Here is a 25,801-nt window from a genome sequence, read left to right on the forward strand (position 1 = left end):
GGCACCGCGGCACGGCCCGGCACGGCCCGGCACGGCCCGGCCCGCCGGGACACCCGCCCACCGCACCCGCGGGGCCGGCCCCGGCTCCAACGCTCGGGGCGCGCGCGGCCAGGGGGGCCCGCGGGCGGGGCGAGCGGCACCGCCGTGGGTGCTGGTACCCACCGGGGGCTCAGCACGGGCCGGAGCATCCGACAGCAGGGTTAGCCCTGCCAGGGCTCCGGGATCGTGCGGGCACCCACACCGGGGCACCAGCAGCGGCCATTCAGGGGGGTATGGCCAGACAGGGTGGTCCAACTTCCAGATTATTCCTGCCAGAGAAGTGGGATGGTTGGGGCACCCACAGCTGGAGTAACCAAACGGGGGGTACTGGATACACTTGGAGGCACCTACACGCTGGAGGCATCCACCCCAGGGCAGGGCACCTGGCTCATCTGGGGCACTGAGCACCCCTGTGGACACCCACCCACAAGGGGCCATGGCTGGGGAGCACCCAGCACAACCAGGACGTGTGGTGAGTGCATGGGAACACCTGGGCAAAATCACCACAGGGATCCTGCCCTGGGCTGGGGTCAGCCAGGCCTTGCTGCCCCAATTCCGCCTGTGCAGGGAGCACCGCAGGCAGCAGGAGACACTCACTGTGCACATGCAGATGTGGCACAAAGGAAGCAGCGTAAGGGCCGGACTTGGACACCTCTGTGGAGGATTTAAGTGCAGCACAGTTGGTAATGTAGAATCCCAGAATGGTCTGGTTGGAAGGGACCCTGAAGCTAATTTCATTTCACCCTCTGTCATGGGCAGGGGTCCTTTTCCTTTCCTTTTTCCTATCCCAGGTTGCTCCAAGCTCTTTCTAACCTGGCCTTGGAGACTTCCAGGGATCCAGGGGCAGCCACAGCTGCTCTAGGCACTCTGTGCCAAGGCCTCCCCACCTTCACAGCCAGGGATTCCTTCCCCAAATCCCATTTTACCCAGATGAAGCCATTCCCTGGGTCCTGTCCCTCCATCCCTTGTCCCCAGTCCCTCTCCAGCTCTCCTGGAGCCCCTTCAGGCCCTGCAAGGGGCTCTGAGCTCTGCCTGGAGTCTTCCCTTCTCCAGGTGAGCACCCCCAGCTCTCCCAGCCTGGCTCCAGAGCAGAGGGACTCCAGCCCTCAGAGCACTTCCGTGGCCTCCTCTGGACTTGCTCAAGCAGCTCCACATCCTTCTCATGTTCCCAGAGCTGGAGGCAGCACTGCAGGTGGGGTTTGTCACAAAAGCAGAGTAGAGGGAAATAATCCCCTCCCTCAACCTCCTGCCCACCCTGCTGGGCATGCAGCCCACGCTGTGTTTGGCTTTCTGGGCTCCCTCTTGCCCACTCCATGTGGATCAGCATGGGAGTGCACACACTTAACCTCAGCTACTGTTTGCCCACACTTGTGATGCCAACAAGTGCTGGAATCAACCTGGCTCTGAAGCCACAGCCCAGTGCTCTTTAGAAGATACGTGTCACAGCACTCAAAGATCATCTGATGAAACTGTGGAAATATGGTACTTAACCAGAGGGACAAAATCTGGCAGGATGGGAAGGGAACTGAGCCCCAGATTGTATCTGCAAGAGGAGATTTTGGGCAAGTGCTGATCATTTTTGTACTCTGGCCCACAGCAGTCAGGGCCATCCAGCTTTGTTGGATTCGCAGAAGCCATCAGGATCTTCACTTCTGACAGCAGGAAGAACACTCAAAAACGAACCAATTTTCAGTTCCAGGCGTCTGATATGTACCAAAGCCATGTGTTGTTGTGCTCCCATTGATATGCTGATACTTAATTCCTGAGTGCCTCCTCCAACACTCTGTGACTGCCTCCCCTTGGCCTCTTCCCTGTGTTTACAGCATCAGAAGAAAACATGTAATTTTGGCTCTCTCACGTGGCAGACAGCTGAATCCTGCCCACCCCTGCCAGGCACTGTGACCACGAGGAGCTCACTCAGGTTTGCAGAAGCTGCATTAGGGTTTTTATAAATAATCCCTGAGATTGCACATGCCTGTTGATGCTTCAGTGCTGGAGAGAGGAGACAGGTGTTGTGAGGAGGGGTTTCTTACGCTGAACACTGTCAGAGGTGTTCAGATAGGTTGAAAGAGGAGATTAAAAGAAAAGCAGCTGGGAAATGGACAGGGGAGGGAAAAAAATAGAGGATGGAAAAGGAAACGTGTTAATTTGAAAGTCTAAGTAAACTGAGATGGGCTCAGGTCCTGTTTTCCTCATTCCCTTTGAGAACTGCTGCTCAGGTCAAGCTTGTGCTGCCCCATTTACTGGCATTTTCTCCTTTTCTCTTGCCACTATGGCACGTGGTATCCCAGTCAAAGAGAGGCAGGGAGGTTTGATCCTGTGCTGTGCTGTGGGGATTGTCTGCATGAACTCCCAAGGCCTTTTCCTGCATTATTTCCTATGATCCCAAGTCAGAGGGCTTGATCTTTTTTTCCAGAGAGTGACTCAGCATTTGTTGATTTTCATCCATCCCTTCTCTCCACTGATTCATCTTTCCTTTATTTTCCCAGTTGCAAACAGCCCTTCCTGGGAAGCATCCTTACATTCTTGATGCCCAAGCTGCCAGATCACAAAGAACTGATTTTACAGCAGATGTGCTGAATGGTCACGGACTAGAAGAATTCTTGAGTAAAAATGACGCTAAATGGAGAAAAGGCAAAAAGAGAAAATGCCCCTCAGAGGGAGAGCACAGCTGGTGTTCAACACCGCGAGACCCAGCGCAGAAAAGGCCCCGGAATTTGGAGAAAACCTGGATTGAAATCCATGCTGCATTCCGCTGGCGGGAGCCGTTTCATAATTTACCTTGATTCGATGTCCCACTTACCCAGGCAGCATTTCCAGTTGCTTTTCATATCCCCAGCCCTTTGCAAACAGAACCCGGGCGCGTTGTGCAACGCTTATGTAAGAGGTGCCAAAGGGACGCTGCCAAGGCTCTGCTCTTGCTCAGGTGCCACCACGGGCTCGCTGGGACTTGCTGCTGAGGAAAATGATGCCATCCTCATGGGTTTTCCTTGGACAAGGCTCTGCCTGAGCCCCTGGGTGACAGATCTGTTCTTGAAGTGGTTATCTGAGGGTCTGGGATGTTTTAGTTTAGTTTTTATTATTACTTCTGCCTTCTCACGCTGTGCTCTTTCACTGCTTCTGCTGAATTGCATGGGAAAGTCAAAGGGATCTAGATACCAAATGTGTCTGAAGAGCATTGCAGGGGGATGTCTCTGCCTGGCAGAGATTCCTCATCACTGGTTTCATTTCTGAACCCTTATTCTGAGGTTAGGAGGCCTCAATTCCTTGAAAATACCAAAAAGGGATAAAACGGGATCAGCCTTTTCCTCCGTCCTGAAGCTAAAACCTTCCTAACATCTTTCTGTTGTTTGGTTTGGTATTTTTTTTTTTCTTTTTCTTCCTGTAATATTTTAAGTGAAGCAGATCTGTGTTGCTTAGGAAATCCTGCTATTCCTGCAGCTCCCATTTCTCACCCCAAATTGTGCTGTGACCGCCTACATGGGCTTTGCAGCCAGAGGAATTATCTTTGCTGCTTCTGTAAACACGACTGCACACTAGGGCTGCACAGAGGTATTTCACTGTGGAGGTGACAGAATTCCAGCAGTTAATTAAATGACTTGTTTAATCAATCAGTGTGGAGGTTCTTCCTTCTGGAAGATGCTCCATAAACTAAAGGAGCTACTTAAGAATAAAATAAACATGGAGATAAAGAATCATCAGCCCAGGCCTGGTTTTACCTCGGTGGCTGTGGATCATCTGACTGTGATCCTTTTATTTCTCTTTATTGGGAAAAGTTTTTTTTTTCCCCAGAATGTGGTGGGGCTCCCCAGGGAATGGTCATGTTCCCAAGGCTGCCAGAGCTCCAGGAGAACTCTCAGGCATTTTCGGGGTGGGATTTTTGGGGTGTCTGTGCAGGGCCAGAAGTTGAACTGGATGATCCTCAGGGTAATTCCATGATTCCACAATTTAAAGGTCAGCAAGGCAGAGGATCTCTCCTAAGCCAAAATTCCCATCTATTTCCAATCCTGTTTTTCATTTGTCCCCTCTCTCCTGCACTGACAGGCAGATGGACACTATTGAAAACATCCTTCCTCACCAGCCTCCTTTTTTGTTTGCAACGTGGCTTTAGTGAGCCCAAGCCAAAATCCGTGCGTGCCAGGTTTGTTTCTAGGATTTCCCCTTGAAGATACACCTCAGCCAGAAAAAGGCTTCCAGCTCCTCTTGGCAGAACCAACCAAATCCACCTGCCTGGATGATTCAGCAGGATACTTGCAAAATGTTCCAGCCAGGTTGGTGCACCTGGAAACAGGGGAAGCAGCCGGGCTTCCAGGCAGTGCTCTGAATTTCCCTTTTTAATGCTGTTTTTCATGGAAATGGCCACATTTTCCTGCATCCTTGTGCTGAGCTGTTGCTGTCTGGTCTCACCTCTGCCCTTCTGTGCGTGCTCGTGGGAGGGAAGGGCATCCAGCTGGTTTCCTTCCTTTGAATGCAAAGAGCACAATCAGCTGCAAAGTCTCCTGAGATGCATCTACGTAAACGGGGTGACACAAATATAATGTATAGCCACAGTGCCCCTCTTCCTTCCGTGAAAAACAAATCCTTGCACACAGGACTGAGCTGTGTCTTGTTCAATTCTCCTGCTCCTGCAAGGGACAAAAGGATTTTCTCTTCCTTTACTGTCTTTTCTCTCTTCCCACAGCATCTCAGCACAACCCCTGGAGAGATCCTCAGTCTATGGCAGGCTGATGCTTCCCTGAGCAAGTGAATTCCCAAGCTGGACATAACAAACATCCAACAGGCCTGGATGTCTCCTCCTTCTCTTGCCCTTGGCTGTGTTCTCTCCATCCATCTTGCCAGGATTTCTCTCTCTTTCTGCTTTTTATTTTTTTCCAGGCATTTTTTTGTACTTGTCATTATGTGCCCACATCTGCTGCCATCCCAATTATCCCCCAAAGGGCCATTCCAGCAGCAGCAAGAAACCATTCAGGATCTCACAAAATCCTTCCTGTCCCTCTTATTCTGGATTCTGATAGCAGAGCAGGTAAAGCAGCATGAACAGCACTGAAAGCTGACAAAGGGATGCCAAGAAGCTTTCGGAGGTTCAGAATCCTGAACTGGACTCAGGGGTGGAAAGCTGCCCACAGAAAGCCTGGGAATGGCTCCACTGCAGGGAAGTGGGTGAAACAAGTGTGTGTTCCACTGGGGAGGAAAACCAGCCTGAAAAATACAAACCACAACCTTAAAAAATATAAAAATAAATTTCAAATCATAGGGAAGGTGCTGCAGCAGTTATGAATGCCTTCCATGTGTGTTTGTTAGACTGTGTAAAATTAAAGATATTTTAGTAGTTAAAAAAAAACCACTAGGGTTGAAGTATTTTCACTGCTTTTAAAACCACCTTTATTATCTTGTTCAGTTAGAAATTTCTACAGCTCTGCAGCCACCGTTACCTGGTGCTCCTCGGTGTCTCGTTCAAATAACCGTGGCTGTTCTTCCTCCTCAGACTACAGCACAAACAGATCACATTCTCCAAACCCACGTAATGCCTTATGTAAAAGCACTTAACATTCCTTTTAAGGCTGCGACCTGTTCAGATGGAAGATGCTGCATAAAAGCACATTCCTGAACACGCTTGACCAGAAAAGCAGCGTGGTCCGGGGTGGAAAACGCAGTGTGTGCTCAGGAGTATGGGCCTGGCAGGGCACAGGGTCTGTGTCTTGCACTGGAAACTCTGCACAACTCATTAGAATCGTTAATTAAATTGTTAAGGTTAGAAAAGCCCTCTAAGGCCATTGAGCCCAAGCCTTAACCCAGCACTGCCATAGTCATCAGTGACTCACGTCCCCAAGTGCCACCTTCACACTGCTCCTGTCACCCTCCAGGGATGGTTTCCACCACTGCTCTGGGCAAACAATGCCTGACCACTCTTTCCCTGAAGCAATTTTCCATAATATCCAACCTCAACCTCTCTTGGCACAGTTTTAGGCAGTTTCCTCATTTTCTTCCATTTTCCTAATCATGAAAGGGTAACAATAATCCAGTCCCAGTGCTGCTTTTATCTATGGGCAGCTCCCAGATGTGCTTCCAGCACTGAGACCCGGTTAGGAGAGGTGGATTAAAGCTCAGAAACACAAGATGGGCTCTGAGAACTCACTCTCCACCACTGGCAAGATAGGATGAGAAACTGCACCACCAGGTGGGAAGTGAAACTTAACCCAGCAAGGACTAAGTACAGCAGCTTTTGCAGTGAATTGCAGCCCCTCAGATCTGAGAGATGTTCTAGGAGGCCACGTCTTAATGCACCATCTGCCACTGGAAAATGAAATGTCCTTTTTGCTGTGCTTGTCAGGGGCAGCAAGTCAGCAGAGTGAAAAGCCTCAGCTGAGGAAGGGGAAAGAAAAAGGACACAAACAGCTTCCCATCGGGTTCACAGGAAGCTGATTTATGAGGGGAAAGGTAATTGCTTTGTTAAAAATCACTTGAGGAAATACAGCTCTCTAAAGGGTAAATAGTTTCTTATTTGTTGGGGGTTCAGGAAAACTTAGGTATTTATGTTGGAAAGGATGTACAGGATGCAGAAGGCTCGGAGAGTACAAGGGGAGATTAAATGGGAATCTCTTTCAGTGAGCAGCCCTGAGCTCTCCTGTTTCTGGGAGGCAGAGCAAGTTACATTTTGCAGCCCAAACGAATCCATAAATAAATCCCAGTAAACCTAAAGGCCACTATGCAATTCCCAGGAGTCTGCACACTATGCCTTTGAGTTTAATCTAAAGCACCACAGATCCTAATGAAGTCTGCTATGGAGCCTGTGGTTTGAAGGAAAATCTTATGCAATCCACACCACTCTGTCGGGTACTACATGTGGGATTTCCAAATGCAAGACCAAGTTCAAAGCCCAGGCTCCATTTTAAACTCAGGATCAGTGCCTAGCTACATTGTCATTAGACTATATTGGGCCTGCTTGGGGTGTGTGGCTGCCAAAGAAGCAGAATCTGTTCTGAAATAACCAATACTGGACACCAGAGACTCCTACATCTGGCATCCATTTGAATTTTTTCTACCTAACTTCTGGAGACATATTTCCTGCTCTGAGTATGTGGTAGTTTTTACGCCTAGAAAATCACACCTCCTTTCAGGCCCTAATGATTCTCTTTGCAGCGAGTGCTACTGCAAATTCCAGCATTCCTCTACTCCCCATCCCCACCTTTGGGCTTCTTAAATGGTTCAGCATTAATTTCAGAGACCGTGGGTGAGCTTTGCCCAGAATTTCAGCTGCTTCACTGAAAATAATTGGGAAAGGCAGCTATAAATGCTTTCCACTTTGCAGGTTCACGGAAGCTTTTTTTTTTTTTATTTAGGGAGCCCAGGGAGATAAGTCCCAACAAGTCTGAGGTAATTCTGGTGTGACTTTCATTGCACTGGTTACCCACAAAGCTAAATGCCACAGTAACTGATTAGCCCATGAGAAGGATTACACGATGTGGCTGCAAGGCTGCAATCCAGATCAGTCCTACATCCTCCTCGTCTTCCTCCTCCTTTTCCATCTCCTCTCAAGTCTCTTGGGAAGTGTCCCAGCCTCTGGTGTGAAAGGTGGAAAGCTCAGCTTGGTGTTTGGTATAAGCATACATACGGATATATATATATATATATATATATATATATATATAAAATATAGGTGGTGTAGGCAAACTGGGGGCTTTCTTCCTGCCACAAACCAAGGGGTACAGGCTGAAAGCCCTGCCTATACCTGCACTTCTCCCTCCATGACAAAGACCTATTGGAACAGGGTCAGAAGAGGCACAAAGATGCTGCAAGGATTGGAACCTCTCTGCTCCAGGCTGGGAGAGCTGGGAGAGCTCACCTGGAGAGGAAAAGCTCCAGGGAGAGCTCAGAGCCCCTTGCAGGGCCTGAAGGGGCTCCAGGAGAGCTGGAGAGGGGCTGGGGACAAGGGATGGAGGGACAGGACACATGGAATGGCTTCAGGCTGGATAAGGGAATTAAGTTGAATATTGGGAAGAAATTCTTGGCTGTGAGGGTGAGGCCCTGGCACAGAGCAGCTGTAGCTGCCTCTGGATCCCTGGAAGTGCCCAAGGCCAGGTTGGACAGGGCTTGAAGCACCCTGGTCTAGTGGAAGGTGTCCCTGCCATGGCAGGGGATGGAATGGGACGGAATTTAAGCTCCCTTCGAACCAAAACCACTCTGGGATTGCATAAGCCCCAGCCGCGGCAGCCGCCGGCCCTGTAACAGGGCCCTGTAACAGCCCCACGGCGGCGGTTCCCGGAGCGGGGCCGGGCCGGGAGCGGGACCGAGCCTGAAGCGGGGCCGGGCTCGATTCGGGGCCGGGCCGGGAGCGGGGCCGGGCTCGGAGCGGGGCCGAACCTGAAGCGGGGCCGGGCAGGGAGCGGGACCGAGCCTGAAGCGGGGCCGGGCTCGGAGCGGGGCCGAGCCTGAAGCGGGGCCGGGCTCGGAGCGGGGCCGGGCTCGGAGCGGGGCCGGGCTCGGAGCGGGGCCGAGCCTGAAGCGGGGCCGGGCTCGGAGCGGGGCCGGGCTCGGAGCGGGGCCGGGCTCGGAGCGGGGCCGAGCCTGAAGCGGGGCCGGGCTCGGAGCGGGGCCGGGCTCGGAGCGGGGCCGGGCTCGGAGCGGGGCGGGCCGGGAGCGGGCCCCGCGTTGGCCGCGCCGGGGCGCTGCGGCGGCGCTGCCGGCCCGTCCCGTCCCGAGCCGAGCGAAGCCGGCCCGGCTCGGCCGCGGAAGGAGAGCGAGAAGGAGGAGGAGGAGAAGGAGGAGGAGGAAAAGGAGGAGGCGGTGGCGGTGCTCCCCCTCCCTCGCTCCCTCCCCGGCGGGACAAAGGGCTGCGGCGCGCAGGTAGGAGCCGCCCGGCCTGGCCGCCCCGGCGGACGGGCCGCAGCGCCGGCGGCACCGGAGCTCCCTCCGAGCCCGCTCGCTCCCCGCCCGCCGCCGCTCTTCCTGGTTGTCCCGAGCAGCCCCGGGAGCCGCGGAGGGCGCGGCCGCCCGGCCGCCTTTGTCTGGGCCGCCCGGAGCCCCCCGAGCCGCCGCAGGAGCCATGGGCCGGGGGCCGCCGCGGTAGGAGCATCCCGGGGCCGGCGGGGACGCGGAGATGGAGCCGGCGGCGCGGGCCAGCGGGGATATCCTGAGGCGGAACCCGCAGCAGGACTACGAGCTGATCCAGCGGGTGGGGAGCGGCACCTACGGCGACGTGTACAAGGTGAGCGGCGGGGGGGCCGCCTCTGGCAAAGCCGGAGGATTCCCGCTTGTGTGGGAAAAGATTGTCGGTGAGGGAGGTGAGACCCTGGCACGGGGTGCCCGGAGAGGCTGTGCCCATCCCTGGAAGTGCCCAAGGCCGGATTGCACGGGGCTTGGAGCACCCTGGGACAGTGGAAGGTGTCCCTGCCCGTGACGAAGGGTTTGGCTGAATGAGATCTTTAAGGTTCCTTCCATCCCAAACCATTCTGGGATTCTGTGCTTGCAGCGCCAGAGAAGGTTCGCTCCTACCGCTTCCCTTCTTGGGGGTTTGATCGGTGAATATCGCAGGCAGCTCTTCCCACGTTACTGCCCGAGGAGGTAGAGGATATCTCTTGGCTGTACCTGTATGCAGAACGCATCCAGTTAAAGCACCTGATTAAAAGGGTGCTACTTTATCCCTGAGGTTAATAATAGCCTGTGAAAAGCAGAAGCTGATTAAAGCTCTTCAGAAGCTGGAACGGAGCTGCAGCACGAGGTAGAGTTAGTGCAGCACATCAAGTAGATGCTCTTGGAATGGTGCATAAAAAGTGACCCTGTCCATGCAGGGAGTTGGAACTGGGTGATCTTTTAGGTCCTTTCTAAGCCAAACCATTCTGGGATTCTGCAATTCTATGCTGATGCTCGCATCAACAGAACCACAGGCGTGGGGGACAGGAGGTGCAGGCCAGTGGTGTGTCCTTCTCATATCAGCCCTGTCCTCATCCCTCAGGGATGTTCCTCACACCTCAGGGATGCTCAGCAGCTTTTATTATAAAAGTGGATTAAAAAGAAAGCCTCAAAGTTTTCGACCTGTGCTTGGTAATGTGCGTGTTCAGCTGCACGGGGAGGAAGGCTGTGGGATGTGTTCCTTTGTAGTGCTGTTGTGTGTGTTTAAAATAGACCTGACACAGCCAAGCGTGCAAGGGAAGGTGTGCTACTGTGCCACATGAAAGGCAGCAGTAATTGCTCCTGCTGGGGGAGGGCTCTTTGCTAATGTTCAAATTGAAGTTTTATGGATGGATCTTGTTCCCACCACCCCTTTGAAATGGTTACTTATGACCTCAGGGAGTTATTTTTAAAAGTTTTCATGGTGCATATTTACCTTCCTCTTTATTTTTTTTTAATCCTACAGTGCTGTGCACAGATCAGTCAACTATTTTCCTAGGGATTCTAGCACTAAATCCTTTAAAAGAACGTTTCAACTGTCATAAATCTGGAATTCTGCCTACCTTGAGCTGCTTTGTTTGTGTGTGCCTGCCCAGTACAGGGCAGCATGACAAGAAATAACCAGGCAGCACGACAAGAAATAACTAGTTGCGTTGCAGGGAAGTGTTTTTGTGTCATCCCTTTGTGGAAAAAAAAGAAATATTCTGCTTCTCATTATCCTGGTAATTAGTGGAGAGCTGTGCTGACATGTCATCCAGCTTCCGCTTCCGGAGCTGGGTTGGATGCATGGCTCTGCTCCGTGCCATGTAAACACATCCATCCCCTTTAAACAAAAAAACCACAGCCCTCTGCCCCCCCTCCTCCGCTCTTTGGCTTATGAAAAATGCTCCTTCTGCTCCTGAAACGGCTTCAGATAAGGAGTCAACCCAAACTTTCTCCTCGTGCAGCCTGGCAAATTTCAATCAGAAGTTTTTGGCAGGAGTTTCGGGCGCTGTTATGAGTCTGAACCAAGTACAAAGTTAATGAGTTTAAAGTAGTTTGGGAAGCTGCATTTGTTTCTAGGTCATTGGTTTGCTCTTTGTTTTTGTAAAGGCCTGCAACAGGAGCTGTATCAAGGGAATGCTGAATCAGATGGCACTGCCTCTTATGACAAATATGCACAGCAAACCTATTGATGTTATAATAATTTTAAAAATAAGGTAAACCTTTTTTTCTTGAAAGGACTTAACGTATAAACATTGGACTTTTATTTTTCTTACCCCCGGTAAGTCTCAGTGCAGATGGCACATCTTGTGCTTGCTGAGGGCTGTCGGAAGTGTTTATAAAATGCATTTATTAGTGAATATCCAAGTGGTTTTATGTTGCAGAGCTCGGGGAAGGTTAGCTAGAGAGGGCTCTTAAATTAAAATGGAATTTTCCCCTCACCTCTTCAAGTGGTTTCTCTGCTCCTTCACTAATAATGAGTCACCAGCGTCTCCAGCACAGTTGTTTTTGGGATGTCTAAGCCAGGCAGCCTCTCAGATTGTGGGACATCTGCCTCTTCCTCTGATGCTTTTTGGTGGTTGTGGTTAATGCTTTAAATTCTTCTTGGGGCATTTGGTAGCTTTTAGAGTAATTGGCTCATTTTTGGATGGTGAAGGTGGAGGTTAAGCAAATATTTATCTTCACGATTAGGTTACAGAAGAATATTTAAAGGCTTTTCCAAAATTCCCCTGCCCACTTTGCTTTTCATGACTACCATGGAAGCTTTAAACAGAGATGTGTTTTCTTAGTGTTTGTGGGGTTTATTTCTCTTGTCTGTCACATGGCACACAATGGCTGATTGTAGGATTGCTCCTAAGTGCTGGATTGTTGATGTTGTTTTAATATCTTTTTTCCCCAAAATGCATTTCAGGGCCGGGGAGAAACCATCTGTAAATAAACTCTTGTCTATTCACAGCCTGTGTAAATAGATCCAAGTTTGTGTCTAGCAGTCTTGGAAGTAATTTCCATTACAATCCTGACTTGTTAGTTGTCTCATATGTGGTGGGAAAGCTTTTTTTTTTTTTTCTTTTTAATAGAGGATTTTAATGTTAAACCAATTCTGATCCATTGCAATAATTTATCCCTTACAGCATTGCACCGAGATACCTTGAATTACTGACTCGTGGAAGAGGTTGTAATAACAAAGATGAGAACTGGAACTTAATAATATGCTGTTTAAAAAATAGTATTTTTATGTCCCCAGTGTCTCTCTAATCTGCCTTTCCTGGAAAGGTCTTCCCACTGTCATAAAAAATAAAATCTCAAGGCAGTGTTTAAAAATGACATAAATGTATTGTGTTTGCATTCAGAAATTCTGAAATGCATCTGTTTCATGCTGAAATAGATGTTGTGTGTGTGTGGTTGATGGAGAAGCACACATTTGACTGGGATCTTGGAGCAGAAAATTTGAAAAAGCTGCTGGAGACTGTAAATGGCATTTAACCTCCAGCACTGGGAAGTGGCTGGTCAGATCTCCTCCCAGGTAAATTCCCAGTGTGGTTAGATGTTTCCCAGCATGGGTTTTCACACCAGCATGACCCGTGAGTGAACTTGCAGCTTCTCTCTAGGGCTTTGTAGTCCTCATTTGTTTAAGGCTGGGTTGATAACAAGGTCCCACCATCAGCTGTATCATCACAAGTTCCTGCAGTCCATGGCATTTGCTGGAAGTACTTGGAATAGCAGAAGACTGGCCTGTTTTGCTTAACTTGTGGAATTTGGTTGCATCACAACATCCAGTCATTTGCTCGTGTGCAGTTGTGGATCTCGGTGTCCTCAAAGGGCTTTGGAAAACAGGACTTGAATTCAGGGCATAATTTGCTGCTGCTCATCCTTCCTGAGATTTCCTGTATGGATTTTTTTATTGGAGTGTTTATTAATGGCTCTGAAGAGGTTTGGTGGAGAGATTTAGGGGAAATATTCAAGTGTTCCAGGTTGGATGAGACTTGGAGCATCCTGGCAGAGTGGAAAGCGTCCCTGCCATGGCAGGGGTGGAATGGGACGAGCTTTAAGATCCCTTCCACCACAAACCATTCCCAGGGCTCAGCTTTTTGTGTTTTTCACTCCCAAGTGGCCCAAACAGAGTTGTAAGTGCTCCTTGCTTCTGCAGAGGGGAACAAAAGGGTGGTTGATGGTGGTGGATGTAAATTCATCCTTGTTGGAGGCTGTTGTTTGGCAGCTGAGCCGGGGCCGTGGATGTGCCGGGCCCGGCAGCCCCGGCCGGCCGGATGAATAGCGGCATGTCTGTGCTCCCCGATGATCAAACATGACCTTGTGCAGCGATTCTAAAGCTGGCTTGTTTGGGCTTTTCCAAGCAGGATTGTGAGCAGTGCCACAGTGGCTTTCTTGAAAAGTAAGCACAAGGGACAAGGAATGCAGCAAATTCGTGGCAGAAGCTGCCTGTAAACAAGGGGCGCATTTTTATTGAATATCATTTTTATTGAAAATTTCATTCTTTCTGGAGTCACCTGATCAGTCTCTCTTCTCTCGAGATTATTGTCATTATTTTTTAGTCTCCTGCACCAAATAAAGGCATCAACTTAGAAGAAACCTGCAGTGTTTTGCCAGCAATTGCTGCTGGAAAATAGTGAGCGATGAAATTGGATTGTGGCACACAAAGACTTTTTGCTCACATTCAATTTAAAACAAACAACAACAATATTTGTTTTACTTTCTTTGTGTTTTCTTTTTTTAAAGGTTGCCGTAAAAGTATCTGTCCAGTATCTGTGATTCAAACTCTGTCCAGTTTGAATCAGAGTTCAACCCTGCTTGTGTGGTCACCGCCTTGTTCTCAGAGCTCCGGATTCTAATTCCTGATGCAGCCAAAGCCTGGATTTGATGTTTAGAAAACAATTCTCAATGTCATTCTAATCTCTCAGATAATGAAAATTTTACTGCTTAAGTCAACAGGTTAAGAACAGAGTACTAAAGCTGTTTTTTTGATACCAGAGAACAGTTATGGCTGTGACAGCTTTTAATCACATACTCCCAACTTCATACAAACATGTTTCGGCAGCTGCAGACCAATTGGATTCAGCCACCCCTGACTCAGCACTTCAGTCCCTGGTGAATATACATTGCTTCCACATATAAATGACCATAAAACATCTGTCGTGTGGGGGATTCCACTCTTCCTCTGCAGATCAAAGCCCTCTGGGCAGCAGTGTTGGCTGTAGCCATGCCTGAACTCCGTGTGCTCTTTTTTTCCATGAGAATGGTGTTTGGAATGACATCAAACCAAGGCTATTGAGTTTTTTCTTATTGCTGTGGAGTTCCTCTTCTTGGGAATGGCATGCTTTTCTTTTAGAATGCAGTCAGGATTTCTGTTTTGAGAACCAAGATGCTCTGTGGCTTGTTGACACCCTCTGTGATGATATTCAGCAGTGGAAGGTGAAACCTTTGGGTTTCCATTTGAAATGTTTGTAGTAGTTTTTCTTATTAAGGATTTGGTCTTTGATGTGGGATGTTCCAAGCTGCTTGGTTTTAAATATTATATCCTGTCGCTCATGTTTCAGTTTCTCAGGAGCTGTAGTGACAGGACAAGGAGTAATGGGTTCAGAGTGAAAGAAGGGATATCAAGGTTGGATATTAGGATGGAATTCCTGGCTGGGAGGGTGGGGAGGCCTTGGCACAGGGTGCCCAGAGAAGCTGTGGCTGTCCCTGGATCCCTGGAAGTGCCAAGGGCCAGGTTGGATGTGTTTGGAGCAGCCTGGGACAGTGGAAGGTGTCCCTGCCTATGGCAGGGATGGACCTGGATGATTTTTAATGTCCCTTCTAACCCAAACCGTTCTGGAATTCTTGGTGTTTTCTGTTAATGGGAAGTTACATGGTGGGAGTAGTGTTTCCCCTATGGTTATTTCTCCCTGTCTCTTACTTTGAGGAGCCAGGCACTCTCCAAAATCTTAAAAACAGATGAGGTGGTGGAGTCACCATCCCTGTGTGTGTTTAACAAAGCCTGGATGTGGCATCTTTAGTTGAGGTGTTTGGGCTGGGTTGGATTTGATCATGAAGGTCTCTTCCAGCCCAGTGATTCTGTGAATTCTGTGAATAAAATCTAATTTCTTCTCAATGTGAGATATCCATTAAGAGGAAGCAAACAGTGCAGGTCACACACCACTCACCCCCCAACAGCAGAGACCTGAGAGGGAAGAGCAGATGGAAGATGAGAAGATTTGCCTGCCAGGATCTCCTTCCTTCCTCACTGTCTGCAGAAGATGCAGTGATCATTTTCATCGCCAACATTTGGATAAGCTGGAAAGCATCCAGGATTTCTGGGATGAGTGGCTGAGCCCCAGTCCTGTCAGAGAGCTGCGTGGTGGAAGCTCACAGATCATCCCTGTCAGAGGGAGCAGCTCTTCCTGTCAGCAAGGCCGTGACGGAGTTTGGCAGCGCGTTCTGCTGACACCAGCAACTGTCCCTGCTCATTCCAGCTGGAAAAACAACCTTCCCTGCTACCTTTAGCTGTGGTTGGCACCTGCTGCTTGCTTGCAGCTGGGAGTGAAGAGGAGAGGCAGCATCAGCCCAAGGAGATTCCAGTTCAGAGGGACATCCCCATATTCATGAAGTTGTTCTTCAGCTCAAGGCAATCTCGATGCCTGGTGGTTGAGATTGCCAAGGCTTTTCACAAGGATGTGGAGTGATAAGATGAAAGGGAATGGCTTCACACTGACAAAGGGCAGGGTTAGATGGGATATTAGGATTAAATTCCTGGCTGGGAGGGTTGGGAGACCCTGGCACAGGCTGCCTTTGGATCCCTGGCAGTGCCCAGAGCCAGGCTGGACAGGGCTTGCAGCAGCCTGGGACAGTGGAAGGTGTCCCTGCCATGGCAGGAGGTGGAATGAGTTCATTGTTAAATTCCCTCCCAAACCATTCTGGGATTCTGTGACTTTCTCATATTTTGCCATTCCATTACTTTTTTGGATTTTAAATTTTCCAAAGAAGCCAGAAGAGTTCTTTCCAAGTTTCTGAAGGATTTCTAGCAGTAAAAGACTTAGCAAGGTTTGGTGGACACAGCCACCTTTGATCTGGGGAGTTATGCTGTTCCCTTACCCATTCTGGATTTCCAGTGAAAATCACATATGGAGTCTGGATAAACTCTTCTTTCAAAAATTTGTGAGTTTGGCACAGAGAGGTTTCTGTTTTGCTGTTCAGGTTTCTAAATTGTTTCACCCAAATGCTGGAGCGATTCATTTCACAGTGGATAGTGTCTGCAGGGTCCTCCCGAGCCAAAACTTACCTTTTTCCATGATGGATGGAAAACTGTGTGGAGAAGCTGCAGCTTGACCATGTCTTTGAAGCTCTTGAATGAAAGAGCACATGGGAGAGTGAAAAACAGAATTGCTTCTAGGATTGTCCTCTCCCAGTGGACAATCTCCTGGGTGTTGCTCTTGTGTTTCCACTGACTTCTATTCTCCTAAAGATAGTAAAAAGATTATAAAAATATAGTCATGGGTACCCTCAGAGCACACAGTCCTGGTGTCCAAAACTGCTGCATTTAGTGATCCTTCAAAATGACATCTTTAATGCCAGATTTAATATCTTGGCACGTTGGAATGACTCCTCCCCCAAGGGTATTTTTGTGCCTTCTGCATGAATATTGTGTCTAGGAGGTTCATGTTTTCATAGAGATGAGGAAGATTTGGCTGGAGAAAGAATGTCTGAAAAAAGAAAGCTGAATGAACCATATTTGCAGCTCAGTGGGAAAAAGCTGGATTTGTAGCGTGTTTGAAATGTGAATTTTGAGACGTCCCAGAATGACAAGTGCTGTTTTTCTTCTGAGTGAAGGGGGACTCTCTTGTCTTATTGATAAGGAATCATTCTTAAGGTGGTTTTTTTTTTTTGAGTAGCTTTTCTTGTGCAGCAATAAAGGCATAGCTTCTTACATTTGAGAGGATGGTCCACCCCAAAAAGTTGTATTTGTGATGATCCACCCCAAAAAGCTGTATTTTTGTCCTGGTCTCAGCTGTGTGTGTGTGATTCTTTGCTGATCATTGCTGTTGAAGCAATAAAGAATTGAGTTCTGTTTGCCTTAACTTGCTGTTTAACGTACAGACAAGCAAGATCAGAGTTGAATTATAAACACCAGGCTCCCAAAAATGTTTGGGAGATTTAGTCATTAATCCCAGGGGAAGATAAATGGTAAAGTCACTTGTACAGGCACAGAGATGTGTAAACATGGTAGGTAAAAAGAATAAAGGTGGGGCAATACCATCTTTTATGGATGTATTTTCTCTTGATAAAACTAAAATAATTAAAATTTGACAGGAAGCAGTGCCTGAGGGGTGCTCATGGCTCTCAGTGATGGAACAGCTTCAGGTATTTGTGTTTTATTTATGAGTGGTTGGGAAACAACAGAAGGTGAAATTTTGAAGCATTTGGTCTGCAGTGAGTAAAGGGTGAATATTTGATGTGTTCCTGTAAAAATTCACAGCCCAAGACCCCAGACAGTCCCCAGGATGAGCAGTTTCTGATAAAATCATTTTGTTTTCTCAGGCATGAGTGTGATTAAATTTAAAGCACTGGTTGAGCTCTGATCCTCTGCTTCTTGGTTAATTATGAAGAGGTAGGAATAACTTCTGGATTAACACAGAGCCATCTAAACTTTGCCAAACTTGAGAGTCTTGTTTTTAAATTTGGCTCACAGTATCAAACAGGACAAAGGGATTTCTGAGGATGGATAAGGAGATCTCAGTTTTTGGTTTCATGATCCATCGAGCCTGTCCAGGGCACATGACCATGGATTTTTCCTTTTTCTCGTTCCGTGGGTGTTGAGGTTTGTGTAAATCCTGCAGTGGGATGTCTTGAGTCCAGATTGACTGTGCTGGCTGCAGGCAGCTCCAGGAGGGATGGAGGAGGAGGAGGAGGAGGACAGGCTGTGGCTTTGCTCCATGAGAGCTTTTTGGGAAATTCTCCATCCCTGGAACTATTCAAGGCCAGGCTGGCCAGAGCTTGGAGCAGCCTTGGAGTGGAAGTGTCCCTGCTCCCAGCACGAGGTGATGCTGGCCTGTTCCAACCCAAACCATTCCATGACTTTTGAAATCATTTTCCCTGGGAGCTTTGTTGTGCTTCCTCGAGTGGAGGCAGAATTTTGGGAACAGGGAAGCAGCCAGGCTGTGCAGAGCCTCTACCACGATTTCCTCTGGCTCTCTCCAGCACATTCCTTCGTGGTGTCTGCCTGGGGAAGGCTGGTCCATGGAAAATGCACACAGCTGCTGCAGGGAGAGATCAAACTTTTATCTTGTTTTATATGTATTACTGTATTCTAAAACCTTAAACTCTTGAGTTTTTTACTATGTGATTTTTAAATTAATTTAAATATTATTTTTATTCATTTATATATTTTATTTTTATTTATTTTATTATTAATGTCATTTTACTCAAACTCCACACCTATAATCCCAGTTCTGTCATTCCATTTTGGAAGAGTTCTCTTGGGGGTCAGTGCCTGTCAGCACAGAAAATCTAAAATTCTCATTGAGCAGTTGTAATTCTCAGAACTTCAGGCCTGTAAACCAAAATTTCAAATTAAACACAAGTTTTGACCTTAGGAAAAAACTTCCAAACTTAAGTACTAAAAGCGAAAATATAGATTTATAGTTCACATGTTAAATTAAGTAAAAGAGAGTTTAAAGGTTTAGAGTTTGAGATATAAAAAAAAATATAAGTAGTTATAAAGACAAACAAGAAGTTTAGAATACAGTACTAGTAGTTTGTGTATCATAACATGATTAACTAAAAAAACTTACACTATAACATAAATCCATAAAGTGAAATAATTTAAAGATTAAATAAAAAATGTAAATATCCTTATTAACAGTGTTTTATTAATCAATAAATCCTTGAAAAAAATCTTATAACTAGGAATTTAGCCCTCTTAATCAATACATCCTTAAAAAAATCTTATAACTAGGTTTTTTATAACCTTCTAAACCATACTATAAAGATGTAAACCAAGCTCACACTTCCTACCTATGTAGAAAATAAGAAAATAAACCACATCATCAAAACCAACTCAGAAATCCCATCTCTAACTCCTTCAAAACTCCTTCAAAATTCCCTATACCCAGGGATGCAGCAAATGTCAATTTAAAGCCCTACAGAAAACACAGTAAAGAAAATAAAATCTACGTAGACAAGAGAAATAAGGCAAGATGGAAAATGTTGTCAAGTGTGTTAAAATTTAAAAGTTTTAAAATTCTTTTAAGATGCGACTTAAATCATCAGGCCCAATTTACCAGAATATTCTAATTATTTAATAACTCATATTATTGGAGCAGCATGGTTTTAGTTCATCTTTCAAAGTAAAGTGAGGACGTCTCTGGCCAAGTGCTTGAAATCAGGTGACTGAAGTGAAACTGGTGCTTGATAGCTGTAGGTGAAATTGTAGAAAAATATTCTAATTTTCATGTGACATCTTGAAAGAGTCTTGTTTCCAGGTGACATCATTTACATGAGTTCATTGGTTCAAATTAAGATAACAATAATAATAAATCAGACAGTTTTTTTCCCTCTGTTCTGGCTAAAAATAAAGAGTGAGAGGATGAGATAATTTGCACGATTTTCAGTTATCATCTGTAATGAAATGGCAGCATATTTCCTCTCTGCTTCATCAGCACAAGTGCAAAACATATTTTTTTCTGTAACCTTTCTCATGTACCCCAGCACGTTTAGAACTTCAGTTTTTCCTCACTAAAACACCTACTGAAATATCATTTCTGTTTATTCCAACAGAATCCAGGTTCTGATGTGGAGTTTTCTCCTGAATTAGAAATATTGCTGATCACTATTTTCATCACTATAAAATGAAGAGTGTAAATAAATGCTGGGGTTTATTTTAGTAGGAACAGCTGTCCCAGCATCAGAAAGAAGCATCAAATCTTACCCATCTCCCAGCCCAAGAAGGTGACAATTGATACAGTCCAGATGCAAACCAAAGCTTAATTGTAGAACAGAAAAAGAATCTTCCAGCTCCTATTTTTAGCTATTTTTCCTTTGACTTCTTAAATTACACAACTTCTTTATTAATTCTGTTCTGGTCACTGGTTTGTTTAACAATAAAAGGCAAAACACTGACCTGTTTTCTTCATCGAGGCAAATTTATGGCTTGTTAGTTTTAATTTTAATTATTTTATTCATTTTAATTTTGAATTTTGTAATGGCGAGTTCATCTCCGAGGAACTGAAATTTTAAGGAGGTGATTACTGAACAGCTTTGGTGGAGGTAAATTTTTCTGCTTAAATTTACATTGTCCACCTGAATCTCTCTAGATTCTATCAGATAAATTATGATAAGGAAAATGAGTTGGTAAGCATTTTTACCTTTGATTTGGAGGGTTTGATATAAAAGTTGCAATCTCAAAATTCCAATTTTTTCCCTTCAAAATGCCATTGGAGGCTACTCAGTCTTGCTTTTCTGAGGAGACACATCTCACTGTGTGTTAGCTTGTATTTACAAAGCAGTAAAAAATACTTTTTTTTGATAAAGAAATAAATGATGGTCTTAAATTCTTTTAGTTTCCTTCAGAAATTTCTTTTCCCCCTGCCTTGAAAGCTAGATTTTTTATTTTCAGGTTTTTTTTGGTTGATGGTTTGGTTTTGGGTTTTTTAGGGGTTTTTTTTAGGTTTTTTTGGTGAGTAAAAGAAGACACATAGGTATTTTCTTCAAAAATTTTGGTTATCACATCTCTTAGTTTTTTCATCTCTAAAGAATAAATAAATTCCCCTGGAGCTGATGAAATCTTTTACTATTACTTGGGTTTGTACTCCATAATACTGTGAGGGGTTTTTTGCTGTTGTGGTCTAGGCATTCAACATAGGAATACAATAAAATTGTTTCACATTTATTCTCCGTATCTTCTGGTGAATAAATCCTTTTAAAATCCATCTTGATTTGTGGTTTAACGTATTTGAAGGTATATTTTTCTTTTTTTTCCCCTCTTTTCTTTTCCCTATTTTATACCCTGGCCTGTAAAGCTTTTGGGCATCTGTTCATTTTTGAGTATATCAGCAGCTCCATGGGCATTCTTTGATTTTCATGATCTTATGTTCAAAAATGTTTATTATTGCCCAGGAAAGTGAGTTATTTCTAGTAGCTTTTCAAACCACTGTAAGGCACACAGTTGTAACTTGAAAAGGTTCTTTTCTGGTTTGTTTTTTTCTCCAGCTGAGTGAAAATTGGGGCCTTTTAAATTTTTTTTTTTCCTCATGTGGTATTTGTTTGTATCTTTTGTGCTGCATTAGTTGCTAAATAATACTTCTGTGGTCAGGGTCTGTTTCTAGCTTTAGCTTTTCAGTTTTAGAAGGATGATGCCAAATATTTTGCAAAGGAGGATCTGCCAAAAAAAATTTCATAGGAGAATAACCAACCTCTGCTTGGAAGCACAGAGTTGACTTCTTTTGTTATTTTTTTCCCTCTAAATAAATGTTAAGTTGTGCATTGATCTTTGCTCTATTATTGTTATCTTTATTGCCCCAGGTCTTTGTCCTTCGGTAATAATTAGCAGGGATGAGAATTAAATGTTTTTAGTGGCTACTGAGACCTGCAAAACCCCTCTGCTTATACAAATGCTCAATCTGGTTTTCTGGAGAATAAAGGGAGTTGGCCTAACATCATTAATGAGCTGTTAATCCCTTCTTGCTTGAGTTAATTGGCCTTGAGTAAGAAAGTGTCAGAAGTCTCTGAGTGAAAGGTAGGTTCTCCTCCTCCCAATTTTCCCTGCCAGAGATAAACCATCTCAATTTCACCGATTGCCAGCAAAAGTAAATACATTTAAGCCTTATTTGCATTATAGCTGTGGTCAGGAGTGCCAGTGGTTGATCTGGGATTCAGGTTTAAATGTGGAATTTTTGGAAATCCTGGACTTCTGCATATTCTGGGTTCTGTCCTTTCAACAGGGGAAGCTGTAAATGTGGAAATAGGGAGTGACAGCTGGGAATTTTTCATCCAGCCTCGTGCTGCTGCTTGTTCTGAGGGATGAGGACTGGCAGGATCCATCTGGAGAGCACCCACAAAATCAATATTTGTCCTCGTGCAATATTCAGCTCAGAGATCCAAAGCGATGGCTCTGTTGCAACTGCAGAATAAGCTGGTAAAATTAGCATGGAAATCTTAATTTTGGGTTTATCCCAAAAAGCACTGACTGCTGGTTGTAAGAGACCATTCTCTTTTATTTGTCTTAAATCTATAAAGTCTCTGTTTGGGAAATAGTTTCTGAAAGCCTCTTTGCCTTCCACTATAAAGGAGTCTGGTACTGCTCTCCATCTCCAAAAATCCAGCTGGAAGATTTTAGGGGGAACAATTGCTTCTGGATCTTTCTGCTTCCTAAAAGACAGACAGCCCTGAAAATTAGGAATGGTGTTCAGGTGTGTTTTTCCAGCAGCAAGGAGCAGCCAGACATCTGCCATAGGTGTGAGTCCCCATGGGGAGGGCCAGCTCCACTCTGTGAGGAAGGGCTGAGATTTGGGGTTCTTCAGCCTGGAGAAGAGAAGCTTTGGGGTGACTTAATTGTGGCCTTTCAGGACCTGTAGGAGCCAACAAAAAGGATGGAGAGACTTTGAGTGAGGGTCTGGAGTGACAGGACACAGGGAATGGCTTCCCACTGCCAGAGGACAGGGCTGGATGGGATTTTGGGAAGGATTTGTTGCCTCTGAGGCTCTGGAACAGCTCTCCCAGAGCAGCTGTGGCTACCCTGGATCCCTGGAAGTGTCCAGGGCCAGGCTGGATGGGGCTTGGAGCAGATGGTGGAAGATGTCCCTGCCATGGCAGGGGTTGGAGCTGAACAATTTTTAGGGTCCCTTCCAACTCAAACCATTCTGGGATTTTGTGATTCTGTGGCAGTTGTTTCTGTCTGGCACAAATCAGCCTGTCCAGGAAGATTGGCATTAACATTTGCCAGAAGTTGTCCAATTTTGGGGTTTTTTTTTAAGCTTTCCTCCTTTGTTCCTTTTACATTTTTAATCCATGCACAGACCTTCAGAGGTGAATGAATATGTCCAGTATCTGTTACAGAAACATCATCAGCACCAAGCAGGATGGACTTAACCTAAAAAGAATGTAAGATGGGGTTTCTTAGCATGGCGCTGTGGGGTATTTTGACTTGATATTGCTTATTTTGTTTTACATAAAAGAAGGGTTAAACCCCCCAACAGGAACTGCAGCTGTGTGGGTTGGGTTCAAGCACCATCTAGGGTGTAGAATGCCTGGGTTGAACCCATTCCTGGGTGTCTTCTGAGGGTGCTTTGAGGTGTGTTGGTCTCAGGAGAGGAACCAACACACTCTACCCACTCCAAAACTGGGAAACAGTAGTGGGAGCTGCTATTTTGGGCTGGAGCCAGAGCAAGTGATTCTTCCCCCTGACACCATCCTGACACCAAAGTTTGGATCTGCTCTGAGCAGATCTGGCTTGGCTCTGGCCCCTCTGCTTGGGTTAACATGCAGATTTTCAAGGAGTTTTTGGTTTTTTAGAGCTTTCAGAGTGTTTGGTTTCTTTTACAAAAGTACTTTCTGCAGAAAACTGCAGTGTCCTCTTGTGAAGGAAGGCAACTTTAAGCTCACACAGTGCAGATTAACTCTTGTTGCTGTTAATTTGGGCTTTTTGAGTTGTTTTCTGCCTTCAGCTGACGTTTTAAGAATCCTCATCCTCAACTTGAGGTGTTAAACTGATCTGGTGAAGAGATTGTGTATGAGACGAGCAGACACCTTTACAGTCATTAAGAGTATGTTGCTGATACTTGTTTTTTTCCAGCTCTAGATTTTAAAGCATTTTTAAAAATCTGTCAAATGTATGTAAATCACGAGTGTAAGCAGAATTGTATAGTTAATTGTAATAAACACCAGGAACATTTATTTAAACTTCTGCATTAGGACATAATTCAAATTCTGTTAGAGTCCAGCAAATCACCATCCACCAAAAATTTCCTGTAAAATGAGAGATATTTCTTTGGGTCACTTCAGCTGGGTGAGAGCTCTTGACAGGGTAGATGTGAATTCAGAGGTGCAGGAAGGTGAACTCAAGGCTCTGTTTGATGATGCTGTGAGACACGGAAAGGGAAACACAGCATAATGGGAATTTCCAAACCACACAGAGCAGGTTAGGAGTTACAAAGTGTAAGAGGTCAGAAACTGGAAAGCAGAGCAGCTTGTGTTTCACTGCCAGGGCAGGAGGTCAGCTACCTTTGGAAGGGATAATAATCGGTGACTGGGGACAAGCAGGCAGCACTTGAGGCAGCAGAACCTCGTGGTCAGTGGTGAGTGAAGCTTGGCAAGGGCTGAATAAGCTGGGGAGGGATGGGAGGGCTGCCACAGGAGCTGCAATCATGATTCAATTAAATGAAGACACGCTCCAACAGCTCCTCTCTGAATGGGGCTCTTGATCCAAGGCTGGAGATGAGACAGTGACCGTGGGGAGAGGAGAGGATTTCACCATGGAAATTGAAAATACTAATTTGGAGCCTGTCAGAGGGCTGTTGCTGCATGAATCTTCCCTTTCTCTTCCTCTGTGGTTGGGAAGAGGACACTGAGCACAGACTCAAATGTCCAAGATTCCCCCATTTTTGCCCATCTCACGTGGCTCAGCACTGTAGACCCCCTGGGCTGGAGCTGTTTGGCTTGCACTCTTGAAAACGAATAAAACACAGTGCAGAGTGCATAACTGGTTCTGAAACCAGTTCTCTATGTTATTTCTGGTCATTGGCTAGAGAAAATGTCCTCCCCAGAGTGTTTTCTCAGGTGTGGTGTTTGGGTGTGCAGTGGGAACATCGCACACAGGGGTTGCCATGGGCCTCACCTCGGGTTCCATTGTGCCACAGCAGCTGTTTGGGAGGAAAGTCAGATCTCAGTGGGAAAACCCAATGATTTTTTTTGTGTGTAATACTACAAAACCCTCCCAGCCCCCCAAAATAGACCTACTAACAGTCACGTTGGTGGGGTGGGATGTGCTCAGTCACTACAGCAACGCAATGGGATAGCCAAAAAAAAAGAAAAAAAGAGTACTTGTGTTTGTACTTTGTGTTGTGTTTTATTTTGAACACAGATTCCATGTGATGCTCTGCAGTGTTAGTATTCAGCTGCTAAAATACTCTGGAAGAGCTGTGCTCAGTGGGATGCTGTCACTCATCCTCTGTCAGGATGTGGGACAGTTGAAGAGGTGACCAAAAGGCCTCTGCCAAACTCTTCTTTCTCAGTAAATGAACTCTGTGAATGACATTGAGCAAATTAAAATTTGGCTGTGGTTCACCTCATTCAAGTACATCCTTGTTCTGATCCCATTCTTGTGTGGCTCATGTTGGAGCTTTGCAATCCTTCTGCAAAGGAATTAGTTTTAGTTTTCATTCTATAAGGAACATGATCTTCATGTTTGAAATAAAATTAGGATCAATACTAATAAAGGGCAAAAGCCCTGTCTTCCTCTTGGAGAAAGTCTTACAGCAAATGTCCTGGGAATTTGGGATCTGCTTCTGTCCTGTGGAACTGGACCATGTTGCTGATGGAGATGTGGACACCAACACTGAGTTTCAGCCTTTAGTGTCAAATGAATTCTTAGGAGGCTTTCTTATATATTGAAGGGATCAAGGCCAGAAGAATTAAAGACAATAAGACATCTAACAAGTTCTATATTCCTTAAAAGTGAAATATTAGAATTCAAAAGATACCATTGAAGTTCATTATATATATGTCATCTTTATGGAATGAATGCATATAAATGATTATTTTCTTTGTCAATAATAGCTCACAAGATACTGAATAGGTCTGGATTACTTGGAATGGAGTAACAGCTTCCCTGGCCTCTGGCTGGTTTCAGCTGATTTTAAATTGAGACTTGAAATATGGAGGAGATTTCAAGGGATGAGGAGGAGGC

General features: G+C 45.9%; 1 protein-coding gene across 2 annotated transcripts in view; it reads left to right on the top strand.

The window, feature by feature from the left end:
* The first annotated feature begins 9,036 nt into the window (after window positions 1-9,036).
* Window positions 9,037-25,801, top strand: part of MAP4K5 (mitogen-activated protein kinase kinase kinase kinase 5) — a 57,430-nt gene continuing 40,665 nt past the window's right edge. Inside the window, exon 1 of one of the 2 annotated variants that reach the window (XM_085581052.1) lies at window positions 9,037-9,244. In XM_085581052.1, coding sequence (XP_085437178.1) covers window positions 9,137-9,244 — 108 coding nt within the window. In that variant the 5' untranslated portion in view covers window positions 9,037-9,136. The remainder of the gene's footprint in view (window positions 9,245-25,801) is intronic. The other variant, XM_077783873.2, reaches the window with a different exon arrangement.

This window comes from Lonchura striata, chromosome 5 (genome assembly GCF_050655825.1).
Source record: "Lonchura striata isolate lonStrDom1 chromosome 5, ASM5065582v1, whole genome shotgun sequence".
NCBI lineage: Eukaryota > Metazoa > Chordata > Aves > Passeriformes > Estrildidae > Lonchura > Lonchura striata.